We start from the raw sequence: 17,036 nt of genomic DNA on the forward strand, positions 1-17,036 counted from the left end.
ATTTCAGCTGCAATTAACACACTACTTGGGAGACGGAAGAAGCGTAGTTCCCTAACTGACGTACAGGACATTCAAAGTGTGATCGACAACTGTACAGCAGCAATAAATCAGCATGACTTTGTTACTTTAGAAAGTCTTATCCCGCAAATAATTGCAGCGGTGAATACGTTAAATCAAATAAAGCAATCCATAGGGACCTCGACCGTCGATGCAACCCTTCAATCAGCTGTGCAATCAGCTTTTACCAGCGTTCACGCTGCCATCACCGCTGCAGAAGTGCTTGGAAATAATATAATAAATCAACTAAAGACATTAGAACAGGAGATCAGCTCACTGGGAGGAATCACAGTGCTTGTACAAACACTGCCGCCAACGCTGCCAACTGCTGGAGTCAGTACAACGACGACCTCAGCGATAACAGGTTCCTCAACGACCTCGAGCTCTACGACAGATTCATCAACGTCTACTTCGGGAGTATCTTCATCTGGAACAACATCTACAACCAGTTTAGGTCCAGGAACAACCCCGGTAACTTCCACTAGCTCAACCTCGTTGGGAACATCAACTAGTCCATCAGGTGCAGCAACCACTTCTACTACATCTTTAACAACATCAACTTCTGCTTCAGCAACATCTACTACTACTGGCTCAACAATATTTACTACTTCAACGACGTCTACCACTGGTTCAATGTCTACTACAACCTTAACAACTACTACAATATCAACTGCTATTACAACATCGACTGCTAGCACAATATCAACTACGAGTACATCAACTACCAGCACCTCAACTACCAGCACATCAACTACCAGTACATCAACTACCAGCACATCACCTACCGATACATCAACTACCGATACATCAACTACCAGTACATCAATTACCAGCACATCGACTACCAGTACATCAACTACCAGCACATCGCCTACCGATACATCAACTACCAGTACATCAACTACCAGTACTTCAATTACCAGCACATCGACTACCGATACATCAACTACCAGCGCATCGACTACCGATACATCAACTACCAGCGCATCGACTACCGATACATCAACTACCAGCACATCGACTACCGATACATCATCTACCAGCACATCGACTACCGACACATCAACTACCAGCACATCGACTACCGACACATCAACTACCGATACATCAACTACCAGCACATCGACTACCGACACATCAACTACCACCACATCGACTACCGATACATCAACTACCAGTACTACATCAACTACCAGCGCATCGACTACCGATACATCAACTACCAGCGCATCGACTACCGATACATCAACTACCAGCACATCGACTACCGATACATCAACTACCAGCACATCGACTACCGATACATCAACTACCAGCACATCGACTACCGATACATCAACTACCAGCACATCGACTACCGACACATCAACTACCAGCACATCGACTACCGACACATCAACTACCAGCACATCGACTACCGATACATCAACTACCAGCACATCGACTACCGACACATCAACTTCCAGCACATCGACTACCGATACATCAACTACCAGTACTACATCAACTACAGCCTAAGCTACTGGAAGATAATACAGACACACGAACAACAACAGCCATCAAGTGATTACAGGCGGGAGGACATATCAGCATCAGGCTCAACAACCTCGGGTGCAACAACAGCTATAACTACCATAGCAGCAACAACCTCGGGTGCAACAACAGCTATAACTACCATAGCAACAACAACCTCGGGTACAACAACAGCTATAACTACCATAGCAACAACAACCTCGGGTGCAACAACAGCTATAACTACCATAGCAACAGCAACCTCGGGTACTACAACAGCTATAACTACCATAGCAACAGCAACCTCGGGTACAACAACAGCTATAACTACCATAGCAACAACAACCTTGGGTACTACAACAGCTATATAAATAACATAGAAACAACCCCAGTTACAACAGCTATAAATACCTTGGATACAACTATATTTATAACTACCATTACAACAGCTATAACTACCATGGGTACAACATTCTCGGGTACTACTATAATTATAACTACCATGGCTACAACAATAGCTATAATTATCATGGCTACAACATCAGTTATAACTTCAATGGCTACAGAAACCTCGAGCACAACAACTATAACTACAACGACTACAACAACCTCGTGTCCAACAACAAATATAACTTCCATGGCTACATCGATCTCGGGTACAACACCAGCTATAACTATCATGACTACAACAACCTCGGGAACTACAAGACATAACTTTCACTGCCATTTAAATTGAGCAACAATAATTAGAGCTATCGTTGCTACCAAGACCTCGGGAACAACAGTTATGATTACCACGCCTCCAACAACAGCTGTAACTACGAAAACATCTACAACCTTGAGCAGTACAATAGTCATAAATACTCTGGCAACAGCAACTTTAGTTACAATAACTGTTTTAAATACTGTGGCTTCAACAACCAGGTGGTCTGAGACACAGCTTGGTCTGATAATCCAGCACCTCGCGCTCATAATAACGGAGCGGCATGTTAATGGCAAAGTCAAGAGATCAACGGAAACAGTCGATTAAGCAGTATTGAAATGCTGTACAGATACTGAATCAATTCAATTCAATTTCTTTCTTTATTATGCACCTTATACCCATCCCGTGGGCGGTGATGTAAAGGATTACAGAGGCACATAATCGGTTCAGGAACTGAACCCTCTAGTTCGTTTAGCTAAGTAAATAACAATTTTTGACGCTAGTTACAAAATTATCAATGTTGTATTCACATGTACACACCCTCATACATACATGTACATATATATATATATATATATATATATATATATATATATATATATATATATATATATATATATATATATATATATATATATATATATATATATATATATATATTTATATATATATATATATATATATATATATATATATATATATATATATATATATATATATATATACGTATACACATATACATACACATACATATCTAATCACCCACACAATTACACACATCAATAATCTTTGTGTCACAAGTGACACAAAGAGGTGTCACAATTAAGTGACATTACAAGAGGCTCACAACAGTCACTATACGAGGCACTTTATATCTATAGTGAGTCACACAGTTACTAGTCTTGCTGCACACCCACCCAACTTTCAGATACTGAAAGCTTCCGTTCAAGTTTATTGTATGTTCAGCTGCTGAACAATGGTTTATCAAGCTGATTAGAGAGACATAGTTATACTGTCATGTCAATTTTTAAGCTACCATGTTTTAGCAATACACATATTAACAAAAATACAAAAATAAACTAAGTTTAGAGCATAGTACAACTAAGCTTCAAATTGTTTCTTGAATATTAATAACGAAGAGATTGCTGAAAATTATATATTTGTCTTACCCTTTGCCCAGTGTTATTTATTAATGAAGGTAAATATATAAATGTATATTTACGTTGATACATAGCTATAGGACACAATATTCTGGCCCTGTGTTGGCCATTTGAGTGCTGCACTAAGTATTAACAAAATTGTTACAAAGTAAAGTTGACAGTACAAGCTTGTGTTTAATTATCCCGAATGTTTGTACTCGTGTATATGTGCTCGCGCAAACTACAGTTTCCGGACCTCCTCTTTTTAGCGAGGTATGCGCCTTTCATGCTGCACGCAGGTTGGCGTTCCATCCCCGACCGTCCAATTTTTTTTTTTTTTTTTTTTTTTTTTTTACATGCAAAGCATGCAAATTAAATACAATAAAAACAACACAGAAAACAGAACAGAACAAATTAAAACAATAGACCACCGGCCAGAAGGGCTCACAGCACAGCACAACAAAACACAAACACGATAAATGCATAGAAAAATACTGCATACATCAAGGCACAAAACATAATACAATGGCAAACAAGCAAGCACAGTAACATCACAAAACAAAACCTTCATAAAATAAAACATACATCAAGAGGCATAACAGGAAACACAACAGGACAATCACAATACATACCAAACAAAACATAAAGAACAAACACGTACAACAGGTAAAGCAATATGAAAACACCAGTGCAAACGTACAGCACAGAAACAATACAGGAATAAAAACACTCACACCAAACCATCCACCCCGCAACAAACAAAGGGCGAGGCCAAAATAAACAAGCAAACCACGCAAACCAGAAAACAAACAGGTACAAACACAACAATATACATGCACTGGCCTGAAGGACCGAGAATAAAACACAACATAAAGTACATCAAGAAACATAACAAGACACTTCGCACAGCACCCAACAAGCCAAGAATACAAACAAAAACAACAACTACAGTAACACGAAATCAGTGTACATATTTGCCCGGGAACATATCCAGTGGAAACCGCACATTGAACGCCTCCCAAAGCAGCCACGTTGTCCAGGAGGCGTGACCTAACACCGGCTGCGTGACCAATCTGAGTAAAGGTAACATTGTTGATCTTATCGTTTGTATACATGTTCACCAGGAGGTTAACCCACTTTTCAGAGCACCTGGTTTATTGATAATTTAATATTATTTTTTTTTATCAAGAACTCCCTCCTACCTCGGCAAATATCGTTTCCAAATATTGAGAGGCAGGCACTGAACTTGATCCCATTACCTGACAATAAATTATCCATTCTACCTACTATGTCACTCACTTTTTGTCAGGATATCATACCTTAATTATATTTCTTAAATCCCTGGAACAGAAGGCCTTATTCATATAACGCACCAAAGAATACTCAACAACTAAAATTCTACTTTCTTTGTTGCCAAATTCAACTTTCTCACCATCTGAGTCCCGACACAAATTTAGCTGCTGCAGAAGAGAGAAACGGTTGGATGTTTCCGCCGTAGACTATGTCATGTAAATTAAAAGACTACGGAGAAGTCTTGGAGTTAACCCTCCGGCAAGAGAATACTGGAAAACAAACTAAAAAGCATTCACTGAACACTACCATCCACTACCGCTATTATATGAGCTGACATCACCAATCTTTTATGCACACCTATGGCTGTGCCCATTCTTATTTGTTTTTACTAAATAGGTTTGCTATTGCCACAGCCACTTTCCTTCCTGTGCTGACTCTTCTCTCAACTTTGTTTGAACAAGTAATTGTTTTAGCACTCACATGCTCCAGGTATGAACTATCTTGACCATTTCCGTCATTTAAATATTTACAAATATATAATATATAGTGATGCCTTTTCTCTCCGCTCTCATAACATTACTTCTGTCCATAATCACCTTTTAACATTCTTATCTCACAAACCTCAATACAACGTTCAAGTAGTCTGCATTGCTCGTTATCACTCTTTGCTATCTCTGAAATAATAATGAAAGTTATTAATTATATATCAAAATAGCTATCTTTTGATAATTACATACTTCACTCTTTTTTCTGAAAGAATGTTATTCTTCTTATATCAAACACCCAAACATGCTCCCAACACCCAAATATTAGGTATATATACGCTTGATTTACACCTTTATCTCAACCAGTTCTCTATAATCTTGACGTCATCGCAGTTTGACGTCAAAATTCCCAACGGACAATACATGGTGTAATAAATATCATAGCGGCTCGCTAACATTCACGTTTGTTTTTATGCGTGGGTCTTAGGTTACGTTAGTTTATACTAGGTTCGGGAAATTTAGAACATCATTTTCTGTCCGTTGTGACCATTCGGGAGGACTATGTTCCCTATCTAGCAACATTTTCGTGACCCCTCTCATGACCTCGGTCACATATGTACTGGATAACTCTGGTGACATTACACAACCCAGATATTCACATGCGTTATATCCACCAAGTCACATCATTACAACATTAATTATATGTGCATTCATTGAATAAATTAATGAAGATTTTTCATATATACTTAAATACCAGGAATTACCTTTTAAATTGCCGTTTCGTCTAACCTCTCTTAAAAATAAGGTTGTCAAATCAATAATATATGTTTCCAAAAGTCAATAAGTTTCTTATATATAAATTATGTACTAATTAGCAATAACAAATCATTAGTTAATGTAGGTTTTCACAAATCTTACCAGTTAACAACTAAAAGATCACAATCAAAATGAGAATACTGTTAATGTAGTAAACCATTGTAGTAAAGTCATTGATGTCACCAACACAAGTAATCACAGGGCAAAACAAACAGCGGGGAAAGAAAACCCTGTTGAGCTTGACTCTAGTCTCATTGAAAAATTTATAAATGCAAGAATAATAACAAAAACACATGATTTAGTTATGCATAACTATCCACATAGGAGAGAAAAACGAAAGCGCTAGGATTCATTTCATCTCCTATGTGAAACCTTACGCTAATTAAGAAAACTTTGAGAAAGATATAGTGCAGAATACAACCTCACATTCAATCCTGATAAATGTCTGTACTTTTTTCAACTGAACTCTTTTTATCCCGATCTTAAACTAAAATTTATTGGCATAGTCTAATAAAGTATTCTGAAAAGCATCTTGGCCATATTATATCCACAAATGGGCCACATTTTCTATTTATATATCTTGCGAATCTTGAAGGAGAACTGGAAAATAGGCATGAAAACGATAAAGTGCTTCATTAAAATTCGTATCAATGAAGGAATTGTAAAGCAGCTGCTGTGTTCTTGTGCACAAAATTGTAGAGCAACTGATGTATTCTTTTCCACACATTATAATTTCAGCAAATCGATATTAAATTCTGAAAATTAATTAAAAAGTAATATGTAGTTTATTAAATAAATATACAAACTTAAGGGAGAACAGTTCCTATTTTCACGTACTCATCTACGCACTAGGTGAGTATATGAATTTTTAGCTCCACGGTTATTAAAGGTCAGGAATACTCAATTAATTATTCAAATTGGCCTTTCAAGCCGTTTTAACTAAAACATATATAACACAGGAGACTAAAGCATCTTCACATGTATATCTAGTACGTGTTTCAAATATGTGGTAATGTACGTTGACGTTCTGATCACCCTGAAACTGACCTGTCGATAAGAAGCACTGTTTTTAGCTAACCTTCTTCGGTACTGATAATTGACTAACAGGACACGAAAAAATATATTTCGTATTTTAAAGTTTTGAGAAAAATTATTTAATTTTAACGCTTCCAAGGAAAAAAGTTAGCATGATAGAATGTATTGTTAATTTCTATGTGAAGTTGAGGAGCTGTTGGTTAATAAATAAAATCTATTCAGTCTAACAGTATGTTAACATGGAAAGTAAGTGTTAAGTCAAAATAGTAATATAAACGATTTTATACTAAATGAGGCTGTACTTGAACATTCGATATACATCGTATAAACTGAATGTTTTTTTTTAAATTTAAAGCATTGCTAATGTACATTTTCTGTTAAAATGTGTAGTCTGTTTTTATAGGTTAGCTCATATGGAATAGATTACGAAAATTACTTATATATAGTAAACGCATATAAATTGGACGATATTTACATCGTAACAACGGGCTGAATAAACAATTAGGGCCCTAACCGATGGGAGTACTATGTGTTCCGTCTGCGTCACAGAACACAACACCTGTTAATCAAACCCACTAATCTGCATATGAATGATCTGATCCAGTATAAAAGATCTTCCCACAGTACCTACAGTGTCAGTGCATCTCGTCGTTGGCCAGCCATTGAACGTTCTGGAACTGCGTTCCCAGCCTCAATTGCTGCCATTCACCGGAGAGACTGAGCTCCCAACCCCTGTTGTTGCCATTTGTCGGTGGGACTTGACCACTTAGCTACACGCCAGTGTACTCCTGCACAGCAGAGTCAAGAGTTGCATCACACCTGCAGTATCAGCTGCACATTTCCAACATGAAAAGCATAATTTTATCTGCTTTAGTCTTCTGTATTTTCCTTCTGGTGCAGGTATGTATGATCTCGTACGTGTAACCCACATTAAATGCAATATTATGTTATGAAGAGTACTGTCGGTATGAACCTCACAGGCCGGTGTATTGGGCAGTAGTGATAAAAAAAGAATAGGGGAAAGATAAACAAAGAACAATTACGAGTAATATTCATAGTTAATTAAACAAGATGATGCCTGTATTTTGAATGAATTGGAGTTAATTGCTGGAGAGTCATATGACAAACACTTCAAAACGCATCAGCAATGTTTAGAGTTTAGTACTTACAAATGTCACTACCTTTAATAAAAGTAATAGGTACAAAAATGAGAAAATATCCTAAATCTAAAGCTTGAAAAGTTCAAAAGCTGAAATAAAGTACAGGAACTTGCGGAACAGCCAGTTCTCTTGATTTGCTACAACGCACAAAATACAAAGTACTAACCTAACCAGAAATGCACAAACCCAAGCCAGTCTTCTAAGGTAACGTATTCTAATGATACACATTACACGAGAGACCGGGTTGAGCTAAGACCGTCTATAGCAGCGGTCTTGTCGCGACACAAGGACAATTCACTCCCCCTGAGATAACCTCTGGTGAACCAGGTATGCTCTGTTAATAACATAACTAAATCACCAGAGGTTATCTTAGAAGAAATTCAGACCTGGTGTTTAAGGTGTGTGGCAGGTTCTGAGCACACAATTGCCTTAAGCGTTGCAACGCTCACACATGTAATATGACCAATTATTATTTGTGATAGTAGCAGCTAAGTATATATATATATATATATATATATATATATATATATATATATATATATATATATATATATATATATATATATATATATAATATATTTAAATATATATAATATATTTATATTATATATATATATGTCGTACCTAATAGCCAGAACGCACTTCTCAGCCTACTATTCAAGGCCCGATTTGCCTAATAAGCCAAGTTTTCATGAATTAATGTTTTTTCGTCTACCTAACCTACCTAACCTAACCTAACCTAGCTTTTTTTGGCTACCTAACCTAACCTTACCTATAAATATAGGTTAGGTTAGGTTAGGTAGGGTTGGTTAGGTTCGGTCATATATCTACGTTAATTTTAACTCCAATAAAAAAAATTGACCTCATACATAGAGAAAAGGGTTGCTTTATCATTTCATAAGAAAAAAATTATATTAAATATATTAATTCAGGAAAACTTGGCATATTAGGCAAATCGGGCCTTGAATAGTAGGCTGAGAAGTGAGTTCTGGCTACTAGGTACGACATACTGTATATATATATATATATATATATATATATATATATATATATATATATATATATATATATATATATATATATATATATAAATATATATATATATATATATATATATATATATATATATATATATATATATATATATATATATATATATATATAATATAAATATATATATATATATATATATATATATATATAATATATTTAAATATATATAATATATTTATATTATATATATATATATATATATATATATATAAATATATATATATATATATAATATATATATATATGTATATATATATATATATATATATATATATATATATATATATATATATATATATATATATATATATAAAAGAAGGGGTACCACCTCTGGTGCAATTGTAGGCACCCGTAGCCTCGGAGAAGAAAATAAAGAGTACTCAGAGAAGACCTTGTGGATCCTCACTGAACACTTTGATATTTTCTTCTCCTACCACCCCTATTCTTTTGGTATGTGTGTATATATCTAATTTTATTTGAAAATGTCATTACACAAACAAAAGTTACAACATTGGTTACATGCAGGGTTAGTTAGTTTAGTTCATTTATTATGCACCTCATACCCATCTTGTGGGCGGTAGTGGAAAAGGTTACAGAGGCACATAATGGGCTCAGGGACTGAACCCCACAATTCATTTAGCTAAGCAAGTTACAATCTTGATGAGCTAGTTACAAAATTCAATATAAGTCATCACATCAACAATGGGTTCGAGATCGACCTCAAGAACAGGTTCTAAATTAAGCAACTGACATATGTGGAGAGCTAGTGTCAAAATTTATATGTTTGTCCTGCACACCGCCCCCCATCCAGTGGGCAGCGGTGGATAGGTTACAATCACTCAGTTACTACCTACAGTTAGCAAACTGGGGATATTTGGCTAAAATTTCTGGTAGCAGATCATTTTGAATGAAATATTGACACATCGCTGGAACATTGGTTATAGAATTGTCTCTAAATTCACGTATCTTTTCGCACTCCATCACATAGTGACGGAGGGTGTGCGAATAATTTTGTTGACACAGTTTACATTTGGTCAGGTCTACATCAGCAGATAATGAGAATTCCCAGAGATACTTGTAACCGAGTCTAAGCCGAGCAGTAGTAACATCTCAAGACTATTTGTCACAGGTTATATAGCTCCTCCAGCTCCTCAGATGGCGGGCAGGAACCATGGATGCAGTGAGCATTTCCTCTCTGGATCGCCACACTAAGGCGCTGAAAGATAAAACTGGCAGCTCTAGGGTCTCTAGTTGTTTCAATTAGCTTGGACTCCAACTCCTTAAAAAAAACTAGCAGCACTTTTACCCCAGGCACCAAGTGTCTCTGAGGCAATGGGGACAAAATTGTAGTGGTGTTCAAGGTCTCTGTATTTACATGACTTGGCTGCTTCTCGGTGATTGGCAGCACCTCCTGCTTGTGTAGCACTGAAGTCAACATAGGTGTTGACTTCAGTTGAGACGCAAGTGCAGTCCCAAACCAACTGTCTACCATTCTTCCAGGGGTTCACCGTGATTCCGTCTGGGCGACTGACAGGCTCATCAGAGTTGCGGGACATTAGGTAACGGGGCTCTCTCTCTGCTGGACAACCGGCTGTGGTAAGGCTTCAATTAATATGGTCGTGAACCTCGCCGTGTCTTGCATACCATCCTCCTGTCCTTTAGCAGAGAAGGCCATGCCGTCCGTACCTGTCGGCCTCTGCCTCGCCGAAAATACACCTGTATTCGGTGTGAATTGGGGCAGCGAGGCGGAGAGCCACGCCAATTCGGAGGGCCTGCGGTGTGAGACGGGTGCCGGTTGCTGATATTGGGGTTGCTAATAGGAAGTCACCTGCATGGGGCGCTGCTACAGCTCTAAGTCGGGCAGTGTCATGTGGTGTTGTCGCAGCTTCTAGCAAAGTCGCAGCTTCTTGGTCGGCAATGGGGCGATTCCAGCTGGATTGCTTATGGGCTTCAAAAGGCGGTGGTTGGAGGTGCTGGTCCTGCGAGAGAGACCCATTTGGTTGTGCAGTTTGTGAGCCATTTATCATGTACCCCTGCCTGTTGAACTAGGTGTTCAGGTAGGATTTCCTTCAACAAGTTGTCAGACCCCACTGAAGAGGACAGGAACGCTGGTACAGCAATTTGTGTTCCTGTGCGCATGCCAAGGCCCCCGAGTCTGACAGGAAGGGAGACCTGTTTCCACTGTGAGTCGCTGAGGGAAATGTTGAGGGCTTTTTCTAGCGTTGATTTCAGCAAGCTGTTGTACTCTTCTAATTTAATATTGTTGAAAGATGGCGAACATCTTAGAAAGTAGGTCAGCCTGGGGAGAGACAAGCCTCTGGTGATGAGGTAAAGTGCATCATGAGCATCGATGTCTTCAATCTTCTCGTTCATCCTCTTCAGGTCAGTGATCTTCTTACCAAGGACCCCGTTGATGGCATTCCTTCCAAGAGGAGCACCTAGGAGTGTGCTGTCCTCAGGGTTGGTTGTATGAATGTCAGGCAAAACAACCTTTATTTTCTCTATTATGTGCTGGTTGGTGGAGGTTATTTCGCACTTGGAAGGGTTCAGGGTGAGGCCTAGGCTTGCTCCTTGCTCCTGAATTATTCTTATGTCGTCCAAGAGTGAGGCTGGGGAGCCGGCTAGAGTACCATCGTCCAAAAACCAAATATTGAGCTCACTGGACAGGTTATCGGTGACTTCCTTGATGACTAGGCAAAAAAGAAAAGAAAAGGAGCAAGGGGGGGGGGGGTCACCCTGTTGGACACCTTGTGATTCAATTTCATGTTCCCCGAATAGCAGAGTTAGATGCATGAGTTTACAAATGGGTAGAGGGAAGGAAAAAGGCGATGAACCGCACTGAGTACTGCATCCCTTCTAACCAGATTGAAAGCATTTTTGAAGTCCAGTTTTATCAGGGCGTTTTCATCCGTAATGTCGGCAATGTAGGCTATATATATATATTTATATATATGTTGATAATATCTTGTAAATATTGCCTGCAAATATAAGTTCAGACGAATTTGTAGCTAAACGTGATGACCAAGTCATCTCTATAATATTTACTATCTAGACTGAAATTGACAAATGTTTGCCATTCTTAGATATTCTTATTCATAGGGAAGATTTTTCACTAAAATTCAGTATTTACAGAAAGCCTACGAATAGTTTATGTTATGTTCAATATTTCTCAGGGCATAGATACAATGTGAAACAATCTATTTTTCCTCTATCTAAGAGCTCTTCGTGTTGTTACTCCAAAAATTTTGGATGAAGAGTTCAAGAATATTGATTCTATTGATCTCAAGCTTTGTTATCCACCGAGTTTTTTCGAAGTTTGCCATAACAAAGAACGTCATACATATTATAATGTTATATGTAGTGAGAAAATTCACCCAAAAAAATATATTATGTTTACTATATTTTTCTAGGTTCGAAAATATTGTCAAGGCTTTGAAACTTTTTTATATACATGTATAGTTTAATTACGAAAATACTGTTGGAAAATTATTAGTTAGAAATAGCCCTCGTAATGATAATTGCGTCATTTACAAAACACCTAGTAAAACTGTAATAGGTTCTATGTAGGGGGAACATCTAAAGATTTAAAATTTTGAATTTTGTCACATGTCACTCTGTAAGAAATGGCCAATTATATAATGCTTTGTTTGTTCATATATCAGAAAGTTCTCAGCAAATTTATTGGGAGAACGCTTCTTCAGTAACGAATTGTAAAATCATTTTCAATTGGAACATAATTGATTCTGCTTTAATACATATTACAAAATCATATAATTTTAACATTAGCAGTGGTTGTATAATTTGGATTCATTTTTGATTAATTGGTTAAAGGGCGATTTGAGTAGGATCACTGATACACATTTTTCTCACTAATACCTTATTAATATTTCTTCATCTCATTAATGACATTGTACTTCACCTCACGTCTTTTCCCCTTATATATAAATCTATGTAAGTCCATTCTTCTGAAGATTTTTTATCAAATACGAAAGTACTTAAGGAAATTCCTGTCTCAATTCTTCCTCCGTGGAAGGATTGATATATATATATATATATATATATATATATATATATATATATATATATATATATATATATATATATATATATATATATATATATATATATATATATAATATATATATATAATATATATATATATAAATATATATATATATATATATATATATATATATATATATATATATATATATATATATATATATATATATATATATATATATGTGTGTGTACAATACAATACAATACAATACAATTTTATTTAGGTAAGGTACATACATACAATAAATTTTTACAAGGATTGGTAGACTTATAGGTAGAGCTAGTACATACAATGCCTAAAGCCACTATTACGCAAAGCGTTTCGGGCATTCGGGCATGTATATATAATATGTTTTGTTCAAAGTATTTTCACTCTGCAGGAACAGGTGCATGGGGAAAGAAATGTAGCAAATCGTCAGGAGGTAAATGGTCAAGACCTGCTGACTCAGAGAAGAAGAGATACAGGTACTGACAAACATGGCGGGAAAAGTGTTGGTCACGGCAGAATTGAAGAAGTAGGAACAGGTCGCCGAGACAAGAATGGAGGAAAACCTGTTCCTTCCAAGAAAAAAGAAACTAAAAATGTTAAGAAATCGTTAAAACATCGAACTAAAAAACAGAAAACGAGTTTTCGCACCAAGAATGGACAAAAGCGTCATGAAGGGCAGAGGAGGAAAAGTTCTATCAAAAGGAAAGGAGAAAAACGTCGAGGAAGCAAGAAAGGCATAAAGAATAGTGTAGATCAACCCATCAGGAGTAAGAAAAAAACTAGTCGCACCAAGAGCGGAAAGAAAGATCGCGGAGGCAAGAATAAGGATAAACTCCAACGTGGCAAACAACGGCGGCAGAAGAAGAAGAAAGATGGTCGCGTCAAGAATGGCAAAAAGGTTTTCACTGTCAAGAAGGCTGCTAAGGGACGTGACAAGACTGATAAAGAAGTTCCCACTGCCAAAAAGATCGTTAAGGGACGAAAAGTTACTACAGAGAAAAAACAAAAGAAGAAATCAAGAAAAAATTTAAAAGAGTCGAAACACAAAAATCGAAAGACAGGCGGCCGAAAACAGAAAAAAAATAAAAAATCAATGAAAACAAACTCAAAGAAAACAAAACCCCGAAAAAATCAAAATGAGAAGCCTGCGTCAAATAAACAAAGGAATATGATGAATGGGAAGAAAGCTAAGAAAGTTAAAGGCATTAAAGTAAAGGGGAATAAACACAAAAAGAAGCAAAACAAAGCTAGCAAGAACCAGATGAAAATTAACAAAAAAACTAAGAAAAACCTTAAAACCATAAATAAGGACAAACGCAAGAAACACAAAAATACCAAGAAGAATAAAACCAAAGTTAAAAACAGCAAGAACTCTAAAAAAAACAATAAAAAGCCCAAGAAAAGTAAATCCAAGGCGGGTAAGAAAGGTGACGAGCCGGCAGTAAAGGAGGAAGGGAAGCAGTCTGACGGGAGGAAAGGTTATCCAGCTTCGGGTGAGAGTCATGGTGACGATTTTGACTCCAAAAGAAAGTGCAAACCTCACAAAAAGTGTACTCAAGCCGGCGGGAAGTGTCAGAAGAAAAAGACCTGCAAGACTAAAGTTGTCGCTGTCAAGTGCAAGGGGAAGTCGTGCGAGTGTTGCCTCTTACGTAAGTGTCTATTTGTTTTCAATGTTTGATGGGTTCATTTTGTTGGAATGGAAGGAGCAGGAAGTTATTAGCATGACAGTTGCTTTTAACAATAAAACTTTTGCCTCTACATTTTGTGCCTGGTGATTCAATCCATCTATCCATTATCTCTCCACTATGAACAAATCCACAAGGGCTGTGACGAGGGTTCGAACCCTCGCCATAGCCCTTGTGGATTTGTTCATATGATGCATCACGCTATTGTGATGTCTGTGTGTAGTGTGTCTCTCCACTATACGTGGGATAGTAATATAATTTCGCGATTATAATACTTTTTAATAATTAGCTTAGGATAAGAGATGTTAGCTTTTTCTGGATGTCTCAGCTATTAGTCTAATACTTGAAAGTGAAACTTGCTCAAGATTTATTTGTAGTTAACTTTATTTGCACAGATACATATGATGACTGATGTCTGTTCTATGGAGAGATACAAAACCTGCTCAAAAATATATTTTAAGTCTGTAACATGAATTTATTTGAAATATACATCGGCCTCAAACTAGATCTATCAGAAGGAATTTAGGTTAAGTGATACAATGTGGAACAAGAATATTGAAACCAAAATTATCATTAAGTAGATAATTATAATGACCCATTTGCTGGACTCTCAATTATAGTAAGTAGTTGTGACAGTATTTTATTTGTAAAGTTGTTTGACATCACTACGACAATTTCTCCTTCCGGAAGTCACGTACTGAGAGAGACTCGACTCTAGTATTGTCTGATTCAGATCTCTTAAACTGTCCTCTGAGCTCAGCGCTCTTACTTCTGACAACAATGTTCTAGTATAATACCCAGGACTCTCTCAAGCAGGTTATTGTGATCGCAGAGACGAGCAGAGCTCGAGCTGCATATTGTAGAGCCGGCCATTCATTTGCTTCCGCTCTACTTGTCACTGTTGCTGCTTTCCTTTTTACCTTAATAATCATTCTTCTTGCCACTTTACAGCTTTATGTTTGACCTTACGTACACTTCTTCGGTCCCCCTGCTGTTTACTTGGGATCTGTTGGGGTCCACTACTATTTATCCTCAAATCCTCTGTCTTATAAATATTCTTATCTACCAACAGTGATGTAATATTGTGCATTGGTCACCTCTATCACAGGGTATTCATTCAAGACACATCTGCAAATGTAGTTACGATTCTATCAGCTTTCTCAGACAATGCTCTTTTATGATGACCAGACCACACACTAGAAATTGAAGAGACGACGACGTTTCGGTCCGTCCTGGACCATTCTCAAGTCGATTGTGATGAGGACAGGTAGGGACAGGAATTAAATAGGCAAGAGAGAGCTGAGGAGGAAAGTCAGGTGTAGGGGATAGTAGTAATGAGAACTGCAGCAGGCCTATTGGCCCATACGAGGCAGCTCCTATTATAACCACCGAAGGAGATGGTAATAGGAAAAAGAAGAGGATAGTAAGGGAGCGTAGAAGACAATGAACAGAAAAAGGGAGAAGAGAGAAAGAAAGGGAAAGAGAAAGAAAGAAATGGAAGGGGGAAAGCTTATGTTAAGTCACGTTTGTTAGAAAGATTAGAGCATTTGAGTATATACTGTGAAAGGGAAGAGTCCACAGCAACAAAGCCAGGACTCAAGTTCATGTTGGGTACATTGTTAATAAGAGCCGATTCTACAAGACGGCGTCTGTGTAGAGTAGAGGCAGGAATTGTCATTGTCTTCATTTCATTGTCATTTCATTCAGTTCATTGTCTTCTACGCTCCCTTACTATCCTCTTCTTTTTCCTATTACCATCTCCTTCGGTGGTTATAATAGGAGCTGCCTCGTATGGGCCAATAGGCCTGCTGCAGTTCTCATTACTACTATCCCCTACACCTGACTTTCCTCCTCAGCTCTCTCTTGCCTATTTAATTCCTGTTCCTACCTGTCCTCATCACAATCGACTTGAGAATGGTCCAGGACGGACCGAAACGTCGTCGTCTCTTCAATTTCTAGTGTGTGGTCTGGTCATCATACTTCAGCCACGTTATTGTGACTCATCGCCTGCAATGCTCTTTTATATTTAGGGACTGTATATCTATGA

General features: G+C 37.3%; 1 protein-coding gene across 1 annotated transcript; it reads right to left on the reverse strand.

Annotated features, from left to right (window-relative positions):
• Nucleotides 1-299: 299 nt before the first annotated feature.
• LOC138356805 (calphotin-like) lies at nucleotides 300-10,809 on the reverse strand. The gene is made up of 4 exons (XM_069313126.1): nucleotides 10,629-10,809; nucleotides 2,071-2,270; nucleotides 1,633-1,915; nucleotides 300-1,531 (listed from the first exon to the last, which is right to left on the reverse strand). The coding sequence occupies exons 1-4, from the start codon at nucleotides 10,807-10,809 to the stop codon at nucleotides 300-302; spliced, it is 1,896 nt and encodes a 631-aa protein (XP_069169227.1).
• Between the last annotated feature and the right edge of the window lie 6,227 nt (nucleotides 10,810-17,036).

Source organism: Procambarus clarkii, chromosome 74 (assembly GCF_040958095.1).
Source record: "Procambarus clarkii isolate CNS0578487 chromosome 74, FALCON_Pclarkii_2.0, whole genome shotgun sequence".
Lineage (NCBI taxonomy): Eukaryota > Metazoa > Arthropoda > Malacostraca > Decapoda > Cambaridae > Procambarus > Procambarus clarkii.

Coding starts and splice junctions, on each gene's coding strand:
- LOC138356805 (XM_069313126.1), bottom strand. CDS start 10,809: ATGTCCCGCAACTCTGATGAGCCTGTCAGTCGCCCAGACGGAATCACG. Junction 2,271..10,628: donor CCGAGAAGCAGCCAAGTCAT/GTAAATACAGAG, acceptor TATGTCTTGTAG/TTCCCGAGGTTGTTGTAGTC. Junction 1,532..1,632: donor TGATGCTGATATGTCCTCCC/GCCTGTAATCAC, acceptor ATGTATCGGTAG/TCGATGTGCTGGAAGTTGAT.